At 43.9% G+C, this 20,543-nt stretch overlaps 5 protein-coding genes across 5 annotated transcripts; 3 read left to right on the forward strand and 2 right to left on the reverse strand.

Moving 5' to 3' along the window:
• Positions 1 to 1,865: 1,865 nt before the first annotated feature.
• On the forward strand, positions 1,866 to 5,732 carry EAF02_011415 (uncharacterized protein; the record flags this gene model as incomplete). The annotated part of the gene is made up of 2 exons (XM_038907462.1): positions 1,866 to 2,956; positions 3,007 to 5,732. The coding sequence occupies 2 exons, from the start codon at positions 1,866 to 1,868 to the stop codon at positions 5,144 to 5,146; spliced, it is 3,231 nt and encodes a 1,076-aa protein (XP_038752684.1). The 3' UTR covers positions 5,147 to 5,732.
• Positions 5,733 to 6,019: 287 nt separating this feature from the next.
• On the reverse strand, positions 6,020 to 8,479 carry EAF02_011416 (uncharacterized protein; the record flags this gene model as incomplete). Its single annotated transcript, XM_038907463.1, has 2 exons — positions 6,020 to 6,772; positions 6,827 to 8,479. The coding sequence occupies 2 exons, from the start codon at positions 8,477 to 8,479 to the stop codon at positions 6,020 to 6,022; spliced, it is 2,406 nt and encodes an 801-aa protein (XP_038752685.1).
• Positions 8,480 to 9,166: 687 nt separating this feature from the next.
• EAF02_011417 (uncharacterized protein) lies at positions 9,167 to 12,633 on the reverse strand (the record flags this gene model as incomplete). The annotated part of the gene is made up of 8 exons (XM_038907464.1): positions 9,167 to 9,966; positions 10,033 to 10,906; positions 11,063 to 11,157; positions 11,216 to 11,347; positions 11,422 to 11,761; positions 11,811 to 11,975; positions 12,025 to 12,233; positions 12,282 to 12,633. The coding sequence occupies 8 exons, from the start codon at positions 12,631 to 12,633 to the stop codon at positions 9,167 to 9,169; spliced, it is 2,967 nt and encodes a 988-aa protein (XP_038752686.1).
• Positions 12,634 to 13,555: 922 nt separating this feature from the next.
• On the forward strand, positions 13,556 to 14,409 carry EAF02_011418 (uncharacterized protein; the record flags this gene model as incomplete). The annotated part of the gene is made up of 6 exons (XM_038907465.1): positions 13,556 to 13,614; positions 13,682 to 13,792; positions 13,844 to 13,860; positions 13,922 to 14,067; positions 14,124 to 14,204; positions 14,278 to 14,409. The coding sequence occupies 6 exons, from the start codon at positions 13,556 to 13,558 to the stop codon at positions 14,407 to 14,409; spliced, it is 546 nt and encodes a 181-aa protein (XP_038752687.1).
• A 683-nt stretch (positions 14,410 to 15,092) lies between these two features.
• Positions 15,093 to 20,526, forward strand: EAF02_011419 (uncharacterized protein). Its single transcript, XM_038907466.1, has 4 exons — positions 15,093 to 15,481; positions 15,588 to 18,751; positions 18,773 to 19,780; positions 19,819 to 20,526. The coding sequence occupies exons 1-4, from the start codon at positions 15,328 to 15,330 to the stop codon at positions 20,197 to 20,199; spliced, it is 4,707 nt and encodes a 1,568-aa protein (XP_038752688.1). The 5' UTR covers positions 15,093 to 15,327; the 3' UTR covers positions 20,200 to 20,526.
• Positions 20,527 to 20,543: the final 17 nt, after the last annotated feature.

Below are 20,543 nucleotides of genomic sequence, written 5' to 3' on the forward strand. Positions count from 1 at the left end.
ACCGTCTAGACCATACCCCACCACAATACTTTGTATGTAAATTTTAGACATTTTGATTGATAAAATGTCAAACCTTGGAAATCGATGATGAAAACTTGAGCCTTCATCAAATACCTTGAATATCACCGCTACGAAGTGACATCAAAAAAAGCTATCAGTTTTGACATGACACGAACAGAACCTGTCTCCCAATTTAAAGTGGCAGGAAATGCTCCCTGCGTATAATACTCCGATATAGATTAATTCTCACCAAGGATTTCCGGAAGTCAGGGTATGCATATTCCGCTTGATGGGATAATTTGGATGAATTTAGGCGTCGACCCCGCGATTTTCTTCTGAGATAGGGTTGTGAATCCGACCACAGTATTATTTTGTAGCACACTTTCGGGATTATACTTGTGAATCGCCGTTAACTACAAGCCATTGGACCCCAACTTGTTACCTCCCCGACTTTGGAGTTCCCACCTTGTACAACAGTCAAATGTATCGAGCTGTGCCCGACGCTCGTATCTGGAGTATGGCCAAAGACAATCTGAGAGACTTTCGCTCGTGGGGTATGTTACCATACTCCGAGAAAAACAGCTGAACTTGGAGGCTACTTTTTGAAGATCATCGAAATTCAAACTTGTGGGTATTCCAGGATCTTAAGTTCCAACATAGTGTTGATTCCTTTCGTGGTCAAACGTACAGATAATCATAGTGCGCCGAGTATAAAGACTGAGCATGCCATTGCAGATAGTTTGGGGGGGGGGGGGGGGGGGGTGAACATGATTGTTACTGGAGAGCAATGGCTAAAGTCCCTGCAAAACGACATCCCACGAGATATCTCCTTCCTGCAAACTGAGTCAATAACCTAGTTATCACTTCATACATGCTGCATCTTTGCTTCATGATTGGGGTAAAGGAACTGGTGACACTGTAAAACCAAGAAATCTATTGAAGCATTTCAGCCAAGATAAATATACGGACTGCATCCTTTCTAAAGAACTTTCTTTGGACATCAAACCTATCAGGTAGATCAAGCTTCATGGTCGGTGTATATCACATATGTCTTCTTTCCCCGCAAGTACTTGAACAAGCTTTGGAATAGAGTATATAGAATATATATGATATAGATTTCAGTTTGTAGATGAATGTATCACCATATGTATGAATATATATATATATATCTCAATAAATAGACCAAACATAAAAGCAGCATCTGATTCTCACGCTCAAAGAAGGGGAAATGTTTTTGTGCACGGTCTGGATACTAAAATACCCGGACCAAAATCATTCTCAAAGCGGCACGTCTGTCATCCCAGTAGTTGTACTTTTGGCTTACTCTCTTCCATTTACCTACTGGGTAGTAGTTTCCGTACTAGGAGGGACATAGATTTCTACACCTTTGTCATTATACCTACCTAGGTAGTTCCTCCCTACCTGTTAAATTTCGTGATTGCTGTGCGACTGCAACCCCTACCTTGCAAGTACCTTATCCGCATGCTTCAAGATCAACTCCTCAATTTTTGAAATGAGAGCCGTAGCTCAACTCAGTTCTACATACCAAATTCACCAAATCTCACTCAGTCGCGAAGTTCGAACTGTTTCACAGCTGCAAACTTGGCTGCTCATCAAAGCACTCACACTCACATCGACGTCATCCGAACCTACCGATCATCCGAATTTTAAAGTGCGATTTATTGCGATTGAAACACACATGAGTACATGATAAATTCGCGGACTGCTCAAAGACTTAGGGTTCACAGAACTATTAGAAGTGGTGGTGTTTAGGCGGATTAGGGGTCTGGAACAATAAATGTATATGGTTCTGTGAGACAGGCATTACACAGCAAGTAATAGGATCTCAGAAGGCGCCCACAGAAATGATGCCCTCGGGTCAACATCAAAACTTTCAGGCGCAGAATGCCTCTGATTTTCAGAATGCAAATCACTCTCATCAACTGTTAGCACAGGATACCCCGCCCCTTGATGTATTAGGAACGCCTAATCTTGAAGGATACGAGTTTCCCTATGTATTCGGGGAGAATACCGTAACTCCAGGTGAGCTGAAGCTGGATGGCACTTCAGATCCATTTAATCTCGCGAATTCTACCGAACATCGAGATTCCATATCATCTATACCTCCCATGCGTCGAAATGGTTATGGCAGCATATCTGGACCAACGGCTCGGCATCCTAGCTTTAGTGGGGGGTCAGATGAAGCAAGTCCCACAAGCAGTCGAATGGTAGGAAATCTTCACCAAGGCGATACCCCTATGGTGGATGATCTCAAAATGAATACAGGAGGTTCTGGGGATGGCAGTGAAGAGAAAGGAAAGGACAAATCTGAATTAGCACCTGCGTGGACCGAACTCAAAACCAAAGCAGGTAAAGAGCGAAAAAGATTGCCACTGGCTTGTACAGCATGCCGAAGAAAAAAGATTCGTTGTTCAGGAGAGAAGCCCGCATGTGTCAATTGCACCAGGTCGAAAATTCCTTGTGTGTATAAGGTCACGACAAAAAAAGCGACGCCAAGGACGGATTACATGGCAATGCTTGACAAGAGGATAAAGCGAATGGAAACGCGCATCATGAATACTATGCCAAAGGAAGAACAAAAAGAACAAAGTGGCACGCTTACAGTAGCAAGAGCTAATGTTAAGCCTCCAATTCCGGGAACGTTACCATCTAAAACTTCTGCTGCAAAAAAGCGACCGGCAGAAGAAGCATTCGGGCCAGATTTGAATGATTGGTCGAAGTCGGCAATAAAGCCTTCAAAGGAGAATGGGAAAGCGGTTTTGAAATCCAAGGTTGTATCAGCACAGGAGGACGCAGAAAGCAAACTCCTGAAAGATGGCAAAGAAAAGCTACCTTCGCGAGAGCTTCAAGAGCACCTGGCCGAGGTATTCTTCGAAAAGATTTATGGCCAGACGTATCACTTACTACACAAGCCAAGCTTCATGATGAAATTAAAGTTAGTTTTGACACAAACAATCTAATTTTGAATACTAACAAAATTTGTAGGTCCGAAGCACTTCCTCCTGTCCTAGTGTTAGCCGTCTGTGCTTGCGCAGCTCGATTTTCCGATCATGTTGAATTGACTTCAGCGCCGCCCTTTTTAAAAGGGGAAGAGTGGGCCTCTGAAGCTCGTGATATTGTTTTGAAACGATACGACTTTCCAAATATCACAATTTTGACGTGCTTGCTTATATTGGGGTTTCATGAGTTTGGAACTTGTCACGGCGGTAGAAGCTGGGCATTGGCAGGGCAAGCTTTCCGGATGGCATATGCTTTACAACTACACAAAGATCTTGACTACGACCCTCAAAAACCGAAGCTTGATGAGAAAGGCCATGCGGTGAAACTCAGCTTCATCGATAGGGAAATCCGAAGACGAACAATGTGGGCATGCTTTCTCATGGATAGGTTTGAATCTTCTGGAACTGGTCGACCAACTTTTATCAAAGAAGAAACTCTTGAGATTCAGTTGCCTGTGAAGGAGAACATGTTTCTGCTCGACATTCCAGGACTAACAGAAAGTCTCCACGGGGAGGTTGCACATCAGAGCACGCCTAGTGGTTCAAAATTGGCCAGCCCAAAACAAAATTTAGGTGTAGCAGCATATGTGATTCGATCAATTGCACTGTATTCTAATATTGTCACTCATTTCAATCAAGGTGGTTTCGACAAAGATCCATATCATATATGGTCACCGGAATCGAAGTACCCTAGCCTAGTCAAGGGATTGAAGGATTTTAAAGACGCTATGCCGAAAGAGATGGTATATAATGCTGAAAATCTTAGTTCACATCGATCCGAGGGACTAGCAAATCAGTTCATATTGCTCTACATTGTCATTGAACAATCTAATTTATTTCTCAATCACTATCCGGTACTTTTAGAACGGAGTGGACCTCGATCCGATGCCCCCAAAGAATTTCTAACTAAAATAGAGTCCAAATCGATAGAAGCAGCAGGTCGCATTGCTGAACTTATCGATGACGGAAAATCTTTGTCTCTCACTGCGCCTTTCGTTGGGTATTGTGCATTCTCGGCCAGTATGCTTTTAGTCCTTGGTATCTTTTCGGGGAATCCTAGTTTGGAAGAGTCTTCTAGGAAGCATCTTACAATAACTCTGAGATACATAACAATGATGAAGAAGCACTGGGGCATGTTTCACTCGTTATCTGAAACTCTCAGAAGTCATTATAAAACATGTGCAGACAAAGCTATTGCTGGTTCAAGTAACGACTCGAGATCAAGCATTCCCCAATACGGTGATTGGTTTGATAAATTCCCACATGGTGTATCGCAGTCTGACTTTGAAGATCCTGCTGCAGCTGTCAAGAAAGAGAAGGGGGATGATGCTGTTCTCGAACAAAAGTCGGACTTGAAGACTGTGGCGAATTACGTCAAGGATTTACCCACCCCCTCCCCCAAACAACAACCAAATTCCAAGCCGACAAAGCAAAAGATCAAAAGAACCCAATCTATATCACAGCCTTCACGTCCCCCACAGCTGGATACCATGCAAGCCATGCCTTCTGATATGCAAGCTTCACATCAAGGAATGCAGTTATCGACCCCATCATCATCACATCCACAGATGACATCTCAGCAAGCACCTCAAAATTCATATAACCAAAGTATTATGTCGCCAGCTGCTCTCTATCCGCCACCGCAGTATGTTAATCATCACGACCTTCTCATGCGGTCGCAACGATCGCAACAACCACACAATATAGGCCCGCGGCAACTTAATGACGTTTTAGGATTCGATTACGCGACAATGGATCACTCGGCTATGAATGGCAATGGTTTGCATGGTGGTGTCATGAACGGCAATAGTATGAATAGTAGTATGAGCAATAGTGGTACACCAGGCACGAATCATAATGGCGATGGATCAATGCTGAATTGGGGAGATATTGGGTTGGGCGGAATGGGAAATGGGTACGATATGCTGGGTCTTGAGAATGGAATGCCTAACGCATGGTTTCCGCCTTTTAATTTGAGTCCGCCTCCTGTAAATGTGGACGGAATGAACGATGATGCATTTGGAGGCAATTCTGTTGGAGGAGATTTCGAAATGAGAATGGGTGGTCAGGGTATGATGGGTATGAATATGGGTGGAGTAAATGGAGGTAGTATGAGTGGGCATTGATCAAGTATCGACCTTGTCATTCTTACTTGAGGTGGTTGTGAATAGACACATGGAGAAAATTACATAATTCTGCATTTGGGGTTTGGATTGGATTTGGATTTCTACGTGGTATAGTGCCAGTCTGTTTTGTATTTAGGTATGGATGGGTATTGGAACAAACATATTCTTGGCTGGGTGGTATGGGAGATCGGTCGGTCGGTTGCTTAAGGGATGGGTTCTTTCTAGGGCAAACGGAAAACGGAGAAAACTTCTCACGAGGGCTGTACGGAAGGACTGGGAAGGACTGGGTACTTCTGGTTTCTATTTTTCTTAAAAAATAAGGAGTTGGTGGAGTGGGAATGAGTCGTATATGTTAGACACCAGACAAGATGTTGGGATTGGGTAGCGAGGAAATTTGAGACTGGAGACTCGAGACTTGGGTATCTAAAGGGATATGCGGAATACGAAATGCCGAAATGCGTCATGATTATATATGGAATTGCGATGTGTAACTTAGGGGGGTTATATATATTGGTATGGGGGATGTGGATATGAGGAGATGAGATAGAAATATGAAAATTAATATGCTCATTGATAATGGTAATATCCATTATGTATATCATATTGCATTGAGTATGATCATCGTTTTGATTGAGGGTGTCTGCTTGAACAGACAGGGCGATTTTGAGTGTAAGACTATGCATGGAAATTCCAGGCCTGTGACCAACGCGGTCGATGTGATAGATTCTGTTTCACAGCGTGCCGAACAACATTAGATTAGTTGTAAAAAAGCATTAATCAAGAATTCACAATTGATACACATCTCATACACACATAACAAAACAATGGATTGGTATCTCAACTTTTCTCCACCACCAGTATTAATCTACACATCTATTTCCTCTTTGCTCCTCCCGTTCTCATAGGCCTCATAGGTTTCTTTCCACCCGGTCCCGGAGGTTTTCCACCCTTAACCTTCTTCTTCCCCTTCTCCTTAGCCAAAACGCCCTTCCCATCTCTCTCCTGTCTACCCTTCTTCCAGACTCTCCCCTCTAATCTCTCTCCCTTATCATCCAACTTCTTCTTATCTTTATTACTCAACTTCCCCTTCTTCTTTCCCCCCACCACGCCATTCAATTCCTCAACACCCAATTTCTTCGCCGCCAACTTCTCCTTCTCAGTCTCGAACCATGTTCTCTTAGGTCTTCCCTTAATTTCCGCTTCATGATCAATGAAATTTTGTCCCTTGCGAACCTCCATTTCTGCTTGCGCAAGAATCTTATCTTCTTTTTCTTCTTTCAAAATTTCTTCAATCTCATCTGCCATCTCATCAACCTTCTCACTCCAACTATCTGCCTCGCTAGCCTCGATCACTCGACTGACAACCTTGGCTCCTTGTGTACGACTAGACTTTACAGCTGCTTTGACAACTTTACGATCAGGTTCTGCGGCAATAGTACAAGCGCGTCCTGAACGGCCAGCACGAGCTGTACGTCCGACACGATGAAGATAAATGTCGTGAGATTGGGGGGCTTCGTAGTTGATTACTGTGTCAACACCCTTGATATCAAGACCACGGGAGGCAAGATCAGTAGCGAGAAGGAATGAAGCTTTTCCATCACGGAATGCTTCTACACTTTTGATACGCTGAATTTATTAGTTAGTGTAATATTAGTGATGGAGAAAGAAGTAGAAGCATACCTGTTCTTGACTCATGCTACCGTGCAATTCAGTAGCTTTGAGACCAGACAATCCGAAGATGATACGTGCTCTATGAGCTTCCTTCTTCTGTCTAAAGAAGACAATGACTCGATCAGTGTAGACATTTGCGCAGAGATACAAAAGATAACCCATGCGTTTACCCTCTCTTCCTGGACGAAGACGAATGAATTCTTGTGTCAAAGTACCCGCAGTTGACTTCTGGGAATCCACAAGTAATCGAACAGGTCGGTTGAGACCAACACGAATAAGATTGTCTACAGATGAAGACATTGTTGCAGAGAACAACATAGTCTGTCTTGACTTAGGAATGGTCGTTAAGATTTCATTCAACTCATCAGCGAAACCAGCTTCAAGCATTCTATCGGCTTCATCGAGAACAAGAATCTCCAGGGTATCGACAGTAAAACTTGGGGAATTGCGCATGTGATCGATGAAACGACCTGGAGTAGCAATAATGACATCTGGACGAAGACGTAATTCAGCTTCTTGAACTTTCAAACTAAGACCTCCAACTGCCAAACAAAATTTGATATCTGTGTGACTTGCGAGTTTCGTAGCGACTGCATGACATTGAATTGCCAATTCACGAGTTGGCATAAGAATAGCCACTCTACTGGTTGGCACTTTCTTTGGTCTGTATAGAAGACGTTCAAGAACCGGAACAATAAATGCTGCTGTCTTTCCAGAACCAGTAACAGCACCACCAACAACATCCTTTCCAAGTAAAGCAACAGGTATAGTTTTCGATTGAATTGGCGTAGGTTGCGTGAAACCGACAGTGGCAAGACCTCGAAGAATTGGTCGAGATAATGACATGCTTTGGAATGTTGTATTGAGTTCTTGTTTTGCACCCTTGACTGGCTTTTCTTCAGGAGCGAAAAATGCTTCTCTCTTGGCAGCTTCTTCTGGGTCATCGTCCATATCCTCATCTTCGTCAGAAGCCTCAGAAGCAGCATCGTCTGGGTGAGGTGCCGGAGATGCAACTGAATCGTTATCTGAATCGTCATCTTCTCCCTCTTCGTTATCTTCTGCATCAGAATCCTCCTCTGCTCCAGACTCTTCCGCAGATCCAGCACCCATTCCAAATCCATCTTCAGCCATGAATTCATCATCTTCATCCTCAAAATCCATACCCTCGGGCGCATCTTGTTCTTCGTTTGAAGCTACAGCGTCTTCTTGGTCCGCCATTACTTCATCATCTGCTTCTCCTTTCTTTCCAGAGGCCTTCCTCTTTTCTCTTCTTCGTGCAATGATCTCATCAATATCCACTGCCTTTTTATCACCTCCATTGAGTCCCTTCTTTGCTCCATCAAATCCCCAACCCTCAAACTCCTCTAAATCCGCGCCACCTTTTCCGTCTGCTTCCAATGCAAATTCAAAATCGGAATCCATTGCCCCATCATCTGCATCTTTTATTCCCCATACTCCCTCTTCTTCCACATCTTCTTCCTCGGACTTCTTCTTTGATTTCTTGGACTTTTTTGTCGAAGCACTATCATCGTTGCGTTTGCGTTTTTTGTTCGAGGAAGGATCTAGAGGCAATTCCTCTTCGACAACGTTGGTTAAGTCTTCGCCTTCATTGTCTGATAGTGTGAGCACAAAGTCATCGTCGCGATTGCGTTTGGGTGCCATGTTTGGTTTATACTGTCTTAAGATTTTCGATCACTGGAGAAAAAAAGTTAGAGAGTGGTTTTACCGCCTGGCAGAATCTGTTTTTGTTGACAAAATTGGTTAGCTTTAAAAAACTGCATAAATCTCGAGCACGAAAAATGATGTGCATAAATTATGCTTCATAATTATGAGGAAAATCACCATAGAGCTACAACAGAGGAACACATATTGATTTCTTGTATTATTTCCTCTGTATTTCTCAATTTAAGTACGTTCAGTTCAATAAAAGCTCCGTCAGATCTCGTTTATTAACTGCAGATCTTTGAGTATTTTAGTGCCAAAGGGTAGAAACTCCTCGCAAATCGTATTCCATCGTTCAATGCTTCCATTCTTTCTTTCATTTTGTCAACTCCAAATTCTTCACATTCAACCCAGAGCTTTTCTCTGATTATCCCCCTCGAAAAGACAAGTAATTAAAGTCAATATGATCTCAAACACAGCCGCTTCCAGAGTGATGGAATCTGCCATGGTAACACATTGAAAAGAAAATAAGAAAAGCGGAAATAAAGGGCATTGGATATTCGAAAGTCGAGATTGTGTCAATCAATCACGTTCTTGATTAAGACAGCTATACCATATGTGTGAATTCGCCTGAATGCTCAAGTTCCTTTTGGAAGTGCACGACGTCGAGCCACTCTACTGGACTCTTCAATACAGAAGTTCGACCAACAGAGATGAGTCGAATTTCATCCAGGAACCAGAAGTTGCGCAAGAACTTTTCATCCACTCGTAATCGAGGTTATCCTTTTTGACAGGAACCTCGATGATCATTTGGTGACAGCGGGCGCCACAACCGTGGCCGTAAGAACGATCATTATCAGGGTTGAGCCAGTTGTATCCACCATGACTAGACCAAGCACGACTTGAAACCACGAGGAGACGATCTAGAACACAGCCACCAATTCCCTTGCGTGTATATTCAGGGTGAACATAAAAGTGTAGATTGTGTGTAAATCTGGATCGACCGTTAGATTTTCCAGTAAGTCCACAGCCACGAATCTCAGTGTAACCAAAGCCAACGATATTCTCATACTGCGGTAACTTGGTCTTAACCTTTGGATTGGTGGATTTCGCTGGAATACAACCTTTGACGGCAACCACGAAAGGTAACTTCTCTTTTTTGGTGACCTGTATGAGGTAGAGAATGTCATTATCAGTGACTGGCACTTGATCATCTGGAATATAAGACTCGCAAATGTAATGGTTGTAAATCTCCAAAATTTGCTTTGTATCAGCTTCAGTGGCGGGTCGTAGATAAATCTCAATTTTAGGAGCAGATGTATTTGGCTCGGGGTCTTCTGCCATTTGCCGCTCATAGTGAGCATTACTTGCTATGACAGATTGTTCTTGTGCTTTTCGAGCCCGCTCTACTTTCTGGAAGTAAGCTGCTGCGTTTTTGGCTGCAGTCTGATGGAGTCTCTTTTGTTCATCGGAGGCATTCAAAATATCTAGCAGCGAAGTTAGTTCATGAGACTAAAACTAAGTACATGAGTTTTTCGAGGAAACAAACTTACCAGGAATTGTTGGCTCATGATGGGGTGCTTTGGAAAGGACGACGTTATTGACAACATATTCGCCAGATCTAAATCCTTCGGCAGAGGTGTCGATGGTAATTGTGACTGGCTGCACAGGGCTGACATTGTTAGACCACTCACGAATGTAAGATGGAATGTAAGCAGAATCGAAAGCTCCACGCTCCTCCCAAATTGGTGGTGCACACCAGGTACCATCCCAATCGCACAAGGTCAAGATTGCATCTTTTGTTTCAGATAGACGAACGCCTTCCTTGGATTCTGTACCAATGTCGGCTTTTTTCAACTTATCGCCAACGTCAGAAAAGCTAGAGATTGACCAGAATGGAGGCGAGGAGACTAAGCTAACAGCTTGGTTTAAGTTATCCACAAGCTTTCCATTCAATGTATCGTTGACTTGTGTGTTGGTAAGAATGGCAGCCTGTTTCTCCTTTGGTGCGAAACTGTGAACAGCAACGTGGGAAATTTTGTCCTGAGAGGATTCGACCTTCAAAGCAGCCAAACTGATAGCAGTATTTGTATGATTATCATCAATCGTGCTCATTACACTAACAACTTTCTCGGCGAAAGGATTTGCAATCAAGATGTTTTCCTTTTTGATGATGGGGGGATCTGCAAAGCAGCGAGCAAGAAACGTACTGAAATCGGCTGTTCCAGCAGCTAGCTTGCGCTTTTCTGCATTTGCTTCGGCCTGTGTTGGCTCTCTTGGGGCAGGCTTTGGTGATATAGGCTGTGACACAGTTTGTTGCTGTGCTCGTACCTCCGCATCTGCAGCCGCTTTTTTCGTAATGAATGTTTGGAAGTCTTCATCTGCTTTGCTTAGAGTCTTGCCTTGAGTCAACTTTGCAGTGGTCCACTGTAAGGATATGCGTTAGCAAGATTCGTCCTCTTCAAAGTCACGACAGGTATAGGGATGAAAGAGAGGTGAATCGAAGAATGAAATATTAGACAAGGGGGCAAAGATCGTGTAAAAGCAAGAGAAAATGAACAGATCAAGTGTGCAAATGCTTACCGAGTTGACTGGTGCAGGTATTAGAGGCTTATTCGACATTTTGGTGTGTGAGTTCTGTCTTTGTGGAAAGGTCGGCTTTTCAGTACTGGGGGATTCTGGATAAAGTTATCAGTTATTATTGAATCACATGAAGCCAGCGCCAGTATGACCTACCTAACTTGTGCTCAAAAGTATTGTTGTTGTTCGAGTTGACTTCCTCATCTGTAGAGGTTTGGAGCTGCAGGGAAAGCGGAGACTCATTCGGGGAAGAAGGGGGTGAATCAGATTTCAATTGCTGTATATTCACTAGTGCACAATTTTGTTAGCCCTAACCTATTCTAGTTTTGAAGAATTTTTCAGTTTTGAAAGTGAAAATGTACCCTTGAGATTTTCGCTGTGGGTTATTGATTTTGAAGTAACGACAGACTGTCTCTTCAAATCCCTCTCTTGTTTATCCTTAAGTAGCATTCTCATAAACTCATCTTCCCTCATCAGGGAACGGCCAGAGATGACTGTCTGGGTAGGAGCAGTCAGTGGGAACGACTCACTACTTACACCACCAGTAACTGAAGCTTGCGCCGCAGAGCTGGTGATGTGTGTAGCTGGGATAGAAGATGGTGCAACAGAACCAATAGCAACAAAGAGCTCTTGGCTTGCGACTGAAATGATTTCATTAACTGTAGTGTTTGCTTTGGCATCTGGGACAATAGCAGCAGGAGACTGAGTTAAAGTTAGTGATGTGGGTCGATGATAGAATCAAAAGCCATACCAAGACTGGGACCATGATGACCTCATTGGCGCTATCGACTCTGGGTGAATTGGCATTTTGAGATTTACCCATGCGCTTGTGAAAGTCCGCCATGAGCCTCTGCTCCATCAACTTCTCAGGAGTTGGCTTCTTGAATGCACCACCTTTGACAGCGGTGGTTGAGCACTTGAGTACATAGTCAGTAATAGCAACCAGAAACTAAAAGTAGACTAACTGGAGCCAATGAAACACCACCGCCGCCACTAGAAGGTGATCCTTCGAGAGTCCGAGGTGTGAAAGACTTGGCTGAACCACTCAAAGAAGGAGATCTACTCTTCGGCTTGGTTGGGGTAGAGATTGTCGCCTTTGCCTTGAATGCACTCTCCCCGGAACTATTTTGAAAGTTGAATTTATTGATGGTATTGTCGTGAACCTTAGGAGAAACTGACACAATCAGCGAGCGAAAGAAGGGATATGGAAAAAGATACTTACAGCGAGAATTCTCTAAGCCTCCCAACTTTGACAACTGGGATGCCAGGTCCTTATTTCCTGTTAACACGCTCATTTTCGCCATATTTGGTGGCGGTGAAGGTTTATGTCTACACAGAGAGTTGTCATCCAAATCGAGATTTCTCGGACCGCCTGGTGTGACTTGATAGAGCTTCTGGCGACCAACTGCGAATCGTGATGAACCAAGACCGTTTACCTTCCCGGCGATCTCAAGCACCTCATCTTTGAATGCTAGATAATCTTGTTCGAAATCTCCTCGGAGGCGTTTGATGCGGGCCTTCTCGAATTCCTCGTCTCTCTCTGTTGAAACTATTATTTTAGAGGGATGTTCCATTTCCGCGAGACTATTACAAAGGCGAAAGTAATTGCACAAAGATGCCTGGTGACGAAGAGTATAAATTGTAATCGACAAAGCAGGAGAGAGTCGCGAAAGGAGTGGAACTGCAAAGTGATTCGTTATCTGTGTGTGGAATATTAAACAAGGCGGATAAGAGGAACGGTGAGTAAAGTAGATAGTAATTCTGTCTGTCTGTATAGCCTATTGAGGAAATAGGAAGAAATTGATACCAGCTTTATAGAAGAAAGAAATACCTTCAATGGGAAGCGACAGCAAGGTACCCAGGCAATCTTTTATTGTCGTGGCTGAGTTATTGTTCTGTGTTATTGAGACGAGCTTGAAGGTGAGAACCTAGTAGGCATGCTACTGGTTAACTAAAACGAGGTGTGTTGCGGAGAAGTGAATTGAGTGAAGTAAGATAATCGAGAGGATCAGAAATTGAAATTCTTCATGAATGTTGGGACTTCTTCTTCTTCTTCTTCGAATAAGATCAAACTTTCGAACCGAGAAGAGTATGAGGAGTGTCCAATCTATTAATGACAAATCATACCATCCGTCTATCATTAATCCCATCATGAAATAGTAACTACAAGAGAGATTGTGGTTTGAATCGGGAAGCTACAACTTGCAGTATCGAAACATTGACGTCTCGTTGCGTTGACTGACAAGCACACGAGAACATCTCCAGCAGCCACGGATGAAAACCTGATCTTTTACCTACCTACTAGGTAGGTAGTGAGAAATTATTCATTGAAATAATTTACTTTTCCAAACAGAAATTGAAACGCCAGGACATTAGAATTTATCACGTGATTTATTTGTCTCTCTATCGAATGTGAGCAGAACGGTACATTTCTTTCCCCTGACGAACTTTTGAGGAGAGCAATGCCAACGACGACATAGAAAGAATTTGGTAAAGATGTTATCCATATTACGCAAGGCGAGACTCAAGGACAAGGAGATGAGAATTTTGATGCTGTATGAGACTGCTATTCCCCTTGACAATCTTTCCATGCTGATCGTCTTTTTCTAATTTTTCGCACAGCGGACTGGATAATGCTGGCAAGACTACGATAGTCAAAAGAATCATGGGCGAAGATGTCAATACTGTGAGCCCAACACTGGGTTTCATCATCAAAACTATTGAGCATTCTGGGTACATCTTATGCCACCTATGAAGAAGTTACAGCACGCTGACCATTTAAAGTTACAAGCTGAACATTTGTATTACCTCTTTACTTTCCGCTATTTCTAGTGAAATATATACTGAACCTTACAATTGTAGGGGATGTTGGTGGTCAAAAGACTCTCCGATCATACTGGAGAAACTATTTTGAGAAGACTGATGCTTTGATATGGGTGGTTGATGCCACTGACCGTCTACGAATTGAAGATTGTAAGGAAGAGTTGCATGCTTTACTGCAGGAAGAGGTTTGTCAATAGTAAAGTATTGAGTTTTTACAATGCCAATAACTGACACTCTATAGAGACTTTCTGGGGCGAGTCTTCTTGTATTTGCCAACAAGACAGATGTTAATGGCTGCATGACCAAGACCGAAATCAAAGATGTGAGTGAAGACTGAAAAACATGCAGGCGTAAAGGGCGTCGTCAAGAGAAGTGGACATACTAACCGGAAACAGATGTTGGTGCTAGATGAGATTCGGACGCACAAATGGCACATCATCAATTGCAGCGCGATCACAGGCGATAATTTGGACGAAGGACTGACTTGGGTTGTCGAAGACTCCAAGGAACGATTATTTCTATATTGATGTCGGTGAAGGAGTCGAAAAAGTCGACTACTACCGAAATAGAGTACCTAGTACTTATTACTAGCTAGGAACCTCACTACCTAGGTATACGGAGTACTAGACCAACTAGACCACTGGTGGATCTCCGAAATTCGTTCAATCCAATACTAGGAATATCCCATTCAACTCATTTAAGTGACATAGTTACGAAAAGAAGAGATTTGTTTGTTTATTTTAATTTGGGACTTCTCTAGTGTCGTTTTGTCATTTAATTCTGTGCCCAGCTTACCTAGATGGGTGTACGGGTACCGGTACCTTAACAATCTTACCCCTTCGTAAAAAAAAAAATTGATAATACAGCCAGGATCTTCTTTGTTTTGAGTTATAGGAGCTTCTATTGTTTATTGTTTGTATACGACCTAAGCGCGTAATTGTGTGACAGCCGCCGCTCAAGGAAGGGTACGAAGTATACCCAGTACATATTGATCAATCATGAATAGGTTAACAGTTAACAGATAGTTAGGGAGGTGTAGAATGTTTGAAACTCATCGTAAGAAGTGTGCGTCAATCAATACATCTGTCATGACTTCTTGAAGCACGCAAGTATACGACGATAGAATATGTGCCACGTTTTTATGTATGTACAGTTGTAAAAAGAAAAATGGCAACAACCCAAGGTTGTATCCATATCTACGCACTCGTAACCTTACTCAAATGAAAGCTTGCAGCTTAAGTTATGAACTTTATGAAACCTTGACCAAGCGAACCTTGGAAGCTTCAACCTTCCTTACTAGAACAATCCTTTGAGGTACTCAACAACCTCGACCCCTCGTGCAAACGCGTTTACCCCGCCGAGTTGTAACTTGGATTGTCCTGTTTTCTGGAATACACCATTTAAATTTCTTCTCCCGTGTTGTTGTGCCGCCGCCTCTTATAAACATGTCGAATACCGAAGGAGAGCCCGATGTCAATGATTTCTTGCAGCGTATCAAAGAATTGGGCAATAAACGGGACCAAGAAGACGAAGACCGCACAAGAAAGTTAGAGGAAGAGATATTGCAAGGCAGAAAAGAAAGACAAGCTCGCAGAGCTGGTAATTGATTTCTATTTAAACTTTCTTTTCAGAGACATTGTTCCGCCCGTCGCCATGCTATAATATGATAGGTCAGAAATGTACTTCTTGCTAATGTTTACTTCAGAAAGGGCATTATCCATCTCACCTACGAAGTCTTCTCCTATGAGTACACCTAGAAGACCTATATCAGGCATTCTTTCAACTTCAGACGATCAATCTTCTGAGTCTCGGCGCGGGAGTGTTGTTGACAACGACGTAGACGAAATGGCCTTAAATTCAGTGCCGGATTTGAAGCGGACCTCTCAGTTTAGAGATTCACCGTCAAATGCTATGCCTTCAAGAAATTCACCTTTATCATGGGCTCGCAGACCAGAACCTTCCGATAAACCGCGGAGTCGACCTTTATCCATGGTTGCTACAGATAGGGTAATGCTATCGAGAACAACTACACCGACACCTGAGAACACCACGTCTGTCGATGATAATACCCCTTCTCGAGAACAAATTGCGCAATCACTAGCATCCAAGGATCCAGCTTGGTTTAGGCAAACCGCTGATCGAGGCGTCAATTCACCAGCCTACAGAAAGAATCAGGTAGAAGACGAAGAAAGAGCAACACACGGGTCAATTCAGATGCCAGGAATGGCTCGTAATAATTCTACGCCAGACAAGACACCGAACGAGGTCAAGGATTATTCTTCAACTCCTACAAGATCGCCCACAAGGCCTCCGGCAAGGAATAGCATTTCATATGGAAGCGGCTCTAGAATGTCATTTCAGAGCAACCCGGGTGTTGGCATGGGATCACCAATTCCAGTGACTGACGCTCAGAGATTGGATCCACCTGCTGCTGATAGTGTGTCGGACACTCGAGGCCTAGCAATGTCACCTTCGCAAGGTCGCATATCGCCCGATAGACTAGACCGGCCCAATTCTCCAACCAAAGGAATGGGCGGATTTGTCCAAAGTGCGATGATGAAAAGATCGGAGAGTATGAATAAGCGGTGGTCTGTTGCTTCACCATCATTAGATCGGAAGAATTCGTCTTTTGATCCTGCTGCGGATAATCAATCAACTTCTCCCTCAAGGCCTGCATCAAGACCTACCTCAAGTCATGGTGAACTCCACCGCCCGGGCACAGCAAGCTCTATGAAAAGCAATGTAACAAATTCTACGATGAATGATAATTCCAACTTCATGAGACCATCTTTGGCAACAGCTAGATCTTACACCCCGGCCGAAGCTAAAGAGGTAGATAGTGGGAATCAATCGCCTCCAGCAGATGATAGTTTGCCTGTCAGCCCTACGAAAACTGCAGACTCAAGACGATGGAGTCCTACCAAATCTAGTTGGCTCGAGAGCGCGTTAAACAAACCTGAATCACCGAAACCTAAAGCCACACCGCCGCCTCAACAACCATCGTGGATGTCAGAAATCAACAGAGCAAAACAGAAAGGCAGTGTCGACTTGGGTAGAAGCCAGACCGTGAAGCACGAAGTAAACATTGGTGGGCTAATGAGATCCCCTCCTCCTGGCGCATTGACAACGCCTTCAAGCATTCGAGGCTTCCCAACAGCGTTTTCTCCTGGCATTACACCACAGCGAAACATCGAGAGCATGATTAATCAGGATAGTAAGAGCGCCGCTGGGAATACAAAATCTGAAAGGCCATCGACACCCTCCACTTCCACTCCTATTTCTGACACCATACAAAAATTCAATCCAAATTTTACATCCACCCCGTCTGGAACACCCAAAGCCAGTTTGAATTCACCTGCTAGTTCAGTGAAGGCCAAGCCCACAACTCCTCCGAAGAATGATTTCCGCTCTGTTTTGAAATCACGCCAGGTATCTGCTGATGAAAAGCCCAAAGAAGAGCCAGAATTTAAGAATGTCTTTGGTCAACTACGGAGGACGAAGACTCAAAGTTACATTGCTCCGGATATGCTCAAGGACAATATCACACGTGGAAAGGCAGGTCTCAACCTTACTGGAGGTCCCGTAAAGACTGAACGCAAAGATGAATTCAAAGATGCGATATTGAAAAAGAAAGAGGATTTCAAGAAAGTACAAGCTGAGGGAAATGGAGTTTCGAGATCTGCCAGTAGCGAAAGCCGGGAGAATGTGGTACCTGAAGCGTTGCGGAGAAGAAACACCCTTGGAAGAAACGGTTCCGTTTCTAATATTGCATCGACCTGGGAATCTAGTTCACCACAGCGGAATGCTTCTGCCAATCCCGCTCCAAACTTAGTCAAGGAAACCAGTGCCCCAGAACGCATGCAAGAAAAGAATGCAATTGGAGGTAAGCTTGCTGGACGTTTTAATCCTGGTCTCGCAGATTTACTTGCCAGGGGCCCTCCTTCACTTGCTAGTGAAACCTCAAGATCTTCAAGTGCCTCGTTATCTCAGCGTACAATCAGTATGAGCACTTCAACAACTAATCCCGAATCGAGCGAGAATGGACCACAACTCACACATATGACTAAGGGGCGTGCCCGTGGACCAAGACGAAAGGCGCCATCTACAGCCGCACCAACCCAAACTATATCAGCGCCAGAACCCGAAGAAAGAGCCGAAGAAAATGTTCCCGCTACATCCCCTACCAAGTCTTTCGCTGCGTCTGAGCAACTTTCATCGCCTGCTACAAGCCCAATAAAGCAGACAATTTCAGCCTTGAACACAGAACAGGTGCCAGAAACCACTCCAGTTTCTCAGCCTTCATCACCACGGAAGCTGGATATGAGAAGACGATCTCTTTTTCTACAAGAAGCACCAAAGAATAAGGATACACCATCGTTGGAAGCCCCTAAACCACTTTCTTCCGTCAAAATTGCTAATTTCCCCGAGAACACGGTAAAGGCAAACCACAACAAGCTCGAGGCAATAGTTTCGCCAGATCCACCAAAGCCAGAGCCCCTAGCGCCTGCCAAATCTCCATCACCAACGAAAGTTTATGAAGATCGTACATTCAATGAACCTGTGTCGCCAGAGACTGCAAAGCTTCGTCCTGCTCCGTTATCCCCAAGAAAAGCAAATTCGTTAAAATCTCCACCGCAATTCTCACCTCATTTTGATCAGCCACCACCACTCAGTCCATCGAGATCAGTCAAGCATACTGCAGCATTGTGGGGTCGATCCACTGCAGAACCACCTGCTCGTATACCTTCTCCAATACAATTACCAACCTACGAAGATGAGAAGGCCGCTTTAGTAGGCGCAGGTTTGCGACCTACAAGTCCATTGAAACGGAACAAGTCTCATGAAGACGATAAGATAAAACTAGCAGGTGTAGGTTTACCGCCCTATTAGTCCGTTGAAGCGAATAAGTCTATTGATCTAGGACTACGAATGGGACCAAAATCTACAAAAGAGTCGACACCTGCGCGCGCTCTTCCCATCCCTCCAACAAAAACACTAACGTCACCAGTAATGAGCCCAGGTCTTCGCTCGCCCAGCATGGCTTACTCCCCAGTACCTCAGGCATCTGAAGCGTCCCAACTTCTCGCTGATTTTTTCGGTGAGGAACCCAAACCAACCCCAACTTACTCAGTCGATACAGCAAGCATTTTAATGGCCCGACAAGATACTATCTCAACGATACGGACATTGCAGTCCAGTCTATTTTATTTATTTGGGGATGGAAAGAGGCAGTCTGTTCCTACTCATCAAGAGCGTGTTCTTTTTGAGCGTGAGATGTACTTATGCCCCCATACATTTACCAATGCGACTGGTAGAAAAGTGACTGAAGTTTACTGGTGGATTGGGGATGAAGTTCCTGAACATGTTGTTACCGGCGCCGAGATATTTGCTCAGAGAGAAGCCAAAGGTTTTGGTGGAAAGTTTGTAACATTGAGACAAGGCAAAGAAACTCCAGAGTTTTACCAAGCTTTAGGTGGTATCATCATTATCAGGAGAGGATCTTCTAAACAGTATGATTCTCTCGCTCCTCATATTCTCTGCGCAAGACAACAGTATGGAATGTTGGTATTTGACGAGGTTGATTACTCTCCTTCAGTCTTATGCTCCGGGTTTCCATATCTTATATCCTCACCATCAGGCAAGACATATCTATGGAAGGGTCGAGGTAGTACCGCTGAAGAGCATGGCTGTGCTAGACTCCTCGGAATGGAAATATCAATGACTGGTGATATCGAAGAAATTGAGGATGGCGATGAACCTTCGTCATTCTTGAGAGTGTTCGAGAATTGCAAACAGATTCCACAATCAGCTGATCACTGGAAACTTAAGCCAGCCTATAACAAATATTCCGCTCGTTTGTTCTGTGCTACCGATACAGGAAAGAACAAGTATGTCTCGGTTTCTTCCATGCATAACCTCCTACTGACATATCCTAGATCATCGAAATAAACCCCTTCTCCCAAGCCGACCTCTCTTCAACTGGTATTTACATTCTTGATGCCTTTTTCGAAATCTACATTGTCATCGGGGCCAAAGCCCAGTCCCAATATGGCCCCTTCCACACCGCACTTCAATTCGTACAGAAATATGGGATTCTTTCAGCGGGCATGGAAGATCGCCCTTTTGTACCTGTTTCAACAGTGGTCATTGAAGGGATCCCGAAGGATTTGAAAAGTGTGTTTAGGAAGTGGAGCGAGGGAAGCGCCCCAACTATTACTGTACAGCCGAGCGTAAAACAAGGGGGAACTGATTTGAAGAGAGTGAGAAGTTTGAGGGTCGTGCCGTTGACGGCGGCGTTGGAGGCTACGAGGGGGTAGACGAGTATGGGAATAGTCGTGTATTATCTGCTGCTTTCTAAGGGGTGACTCGCTTGGGGTGAGTGAATTGCTTGGTGCTTGTATTTTTTAATTTGCTGGACTTCAACTTTGTCGTTACTTTGGTAGTGGACGGAAACACGCATGCATGGAGGAATGGATTGGGGGAGTATGTTTCTTGCGGGCTTTTGTTTCCTTTCTTCGTAAGATACATTGTTTGATATGTGCGTATACTCCATGGAGTACACTTTTTGGAGGAGAGGGTGATTTTTGAGGCTTTACATACAGATAGTGTAATTGTAAGAATTCAATATATTTTCTATTTTTCGCTCTACGTTTGTTTTCTG

The sequence above is a fragment of the Botrytis sinoallii genome (assembly GCF_014898435.1).
Source record: "Botrytis sinoallii strain Bc 23 chromosome Unknown BSIN_032, whole genome shotgun sequence".
Lineage (NCBI taxonomy): Eukaryota > Fungi > Ascomycota > Leotiomycetes > Helotiales > Sclerotiniaceae > Botrytis > Botrytis sinoallii.

Bases quoted from the DNA above. Each gene is read 5' to 3' on its own strand.
- EAF02_011419 (XM_038907466.1), top strand. From the start codon at position 15,328: ATGTCGAATACCGAAGGAGAGCCCGATGTCAATGATTTCTTGCAGCGT. The intron at 15,482-15,587 runs GTAATTGATTTC...TGTTTACTTCAG, and splicing joins AAGACAAGCTCGCAGAGCTG to AAAGGGCATTATCCATCTCA. The intron at 19,781-19,818 runs GTTTCTTCCATG...GACATATCCTAG, and splicing joins GAAAGAACAAGTATGTCTCG to ATCATCGAAATAAACCCCTT.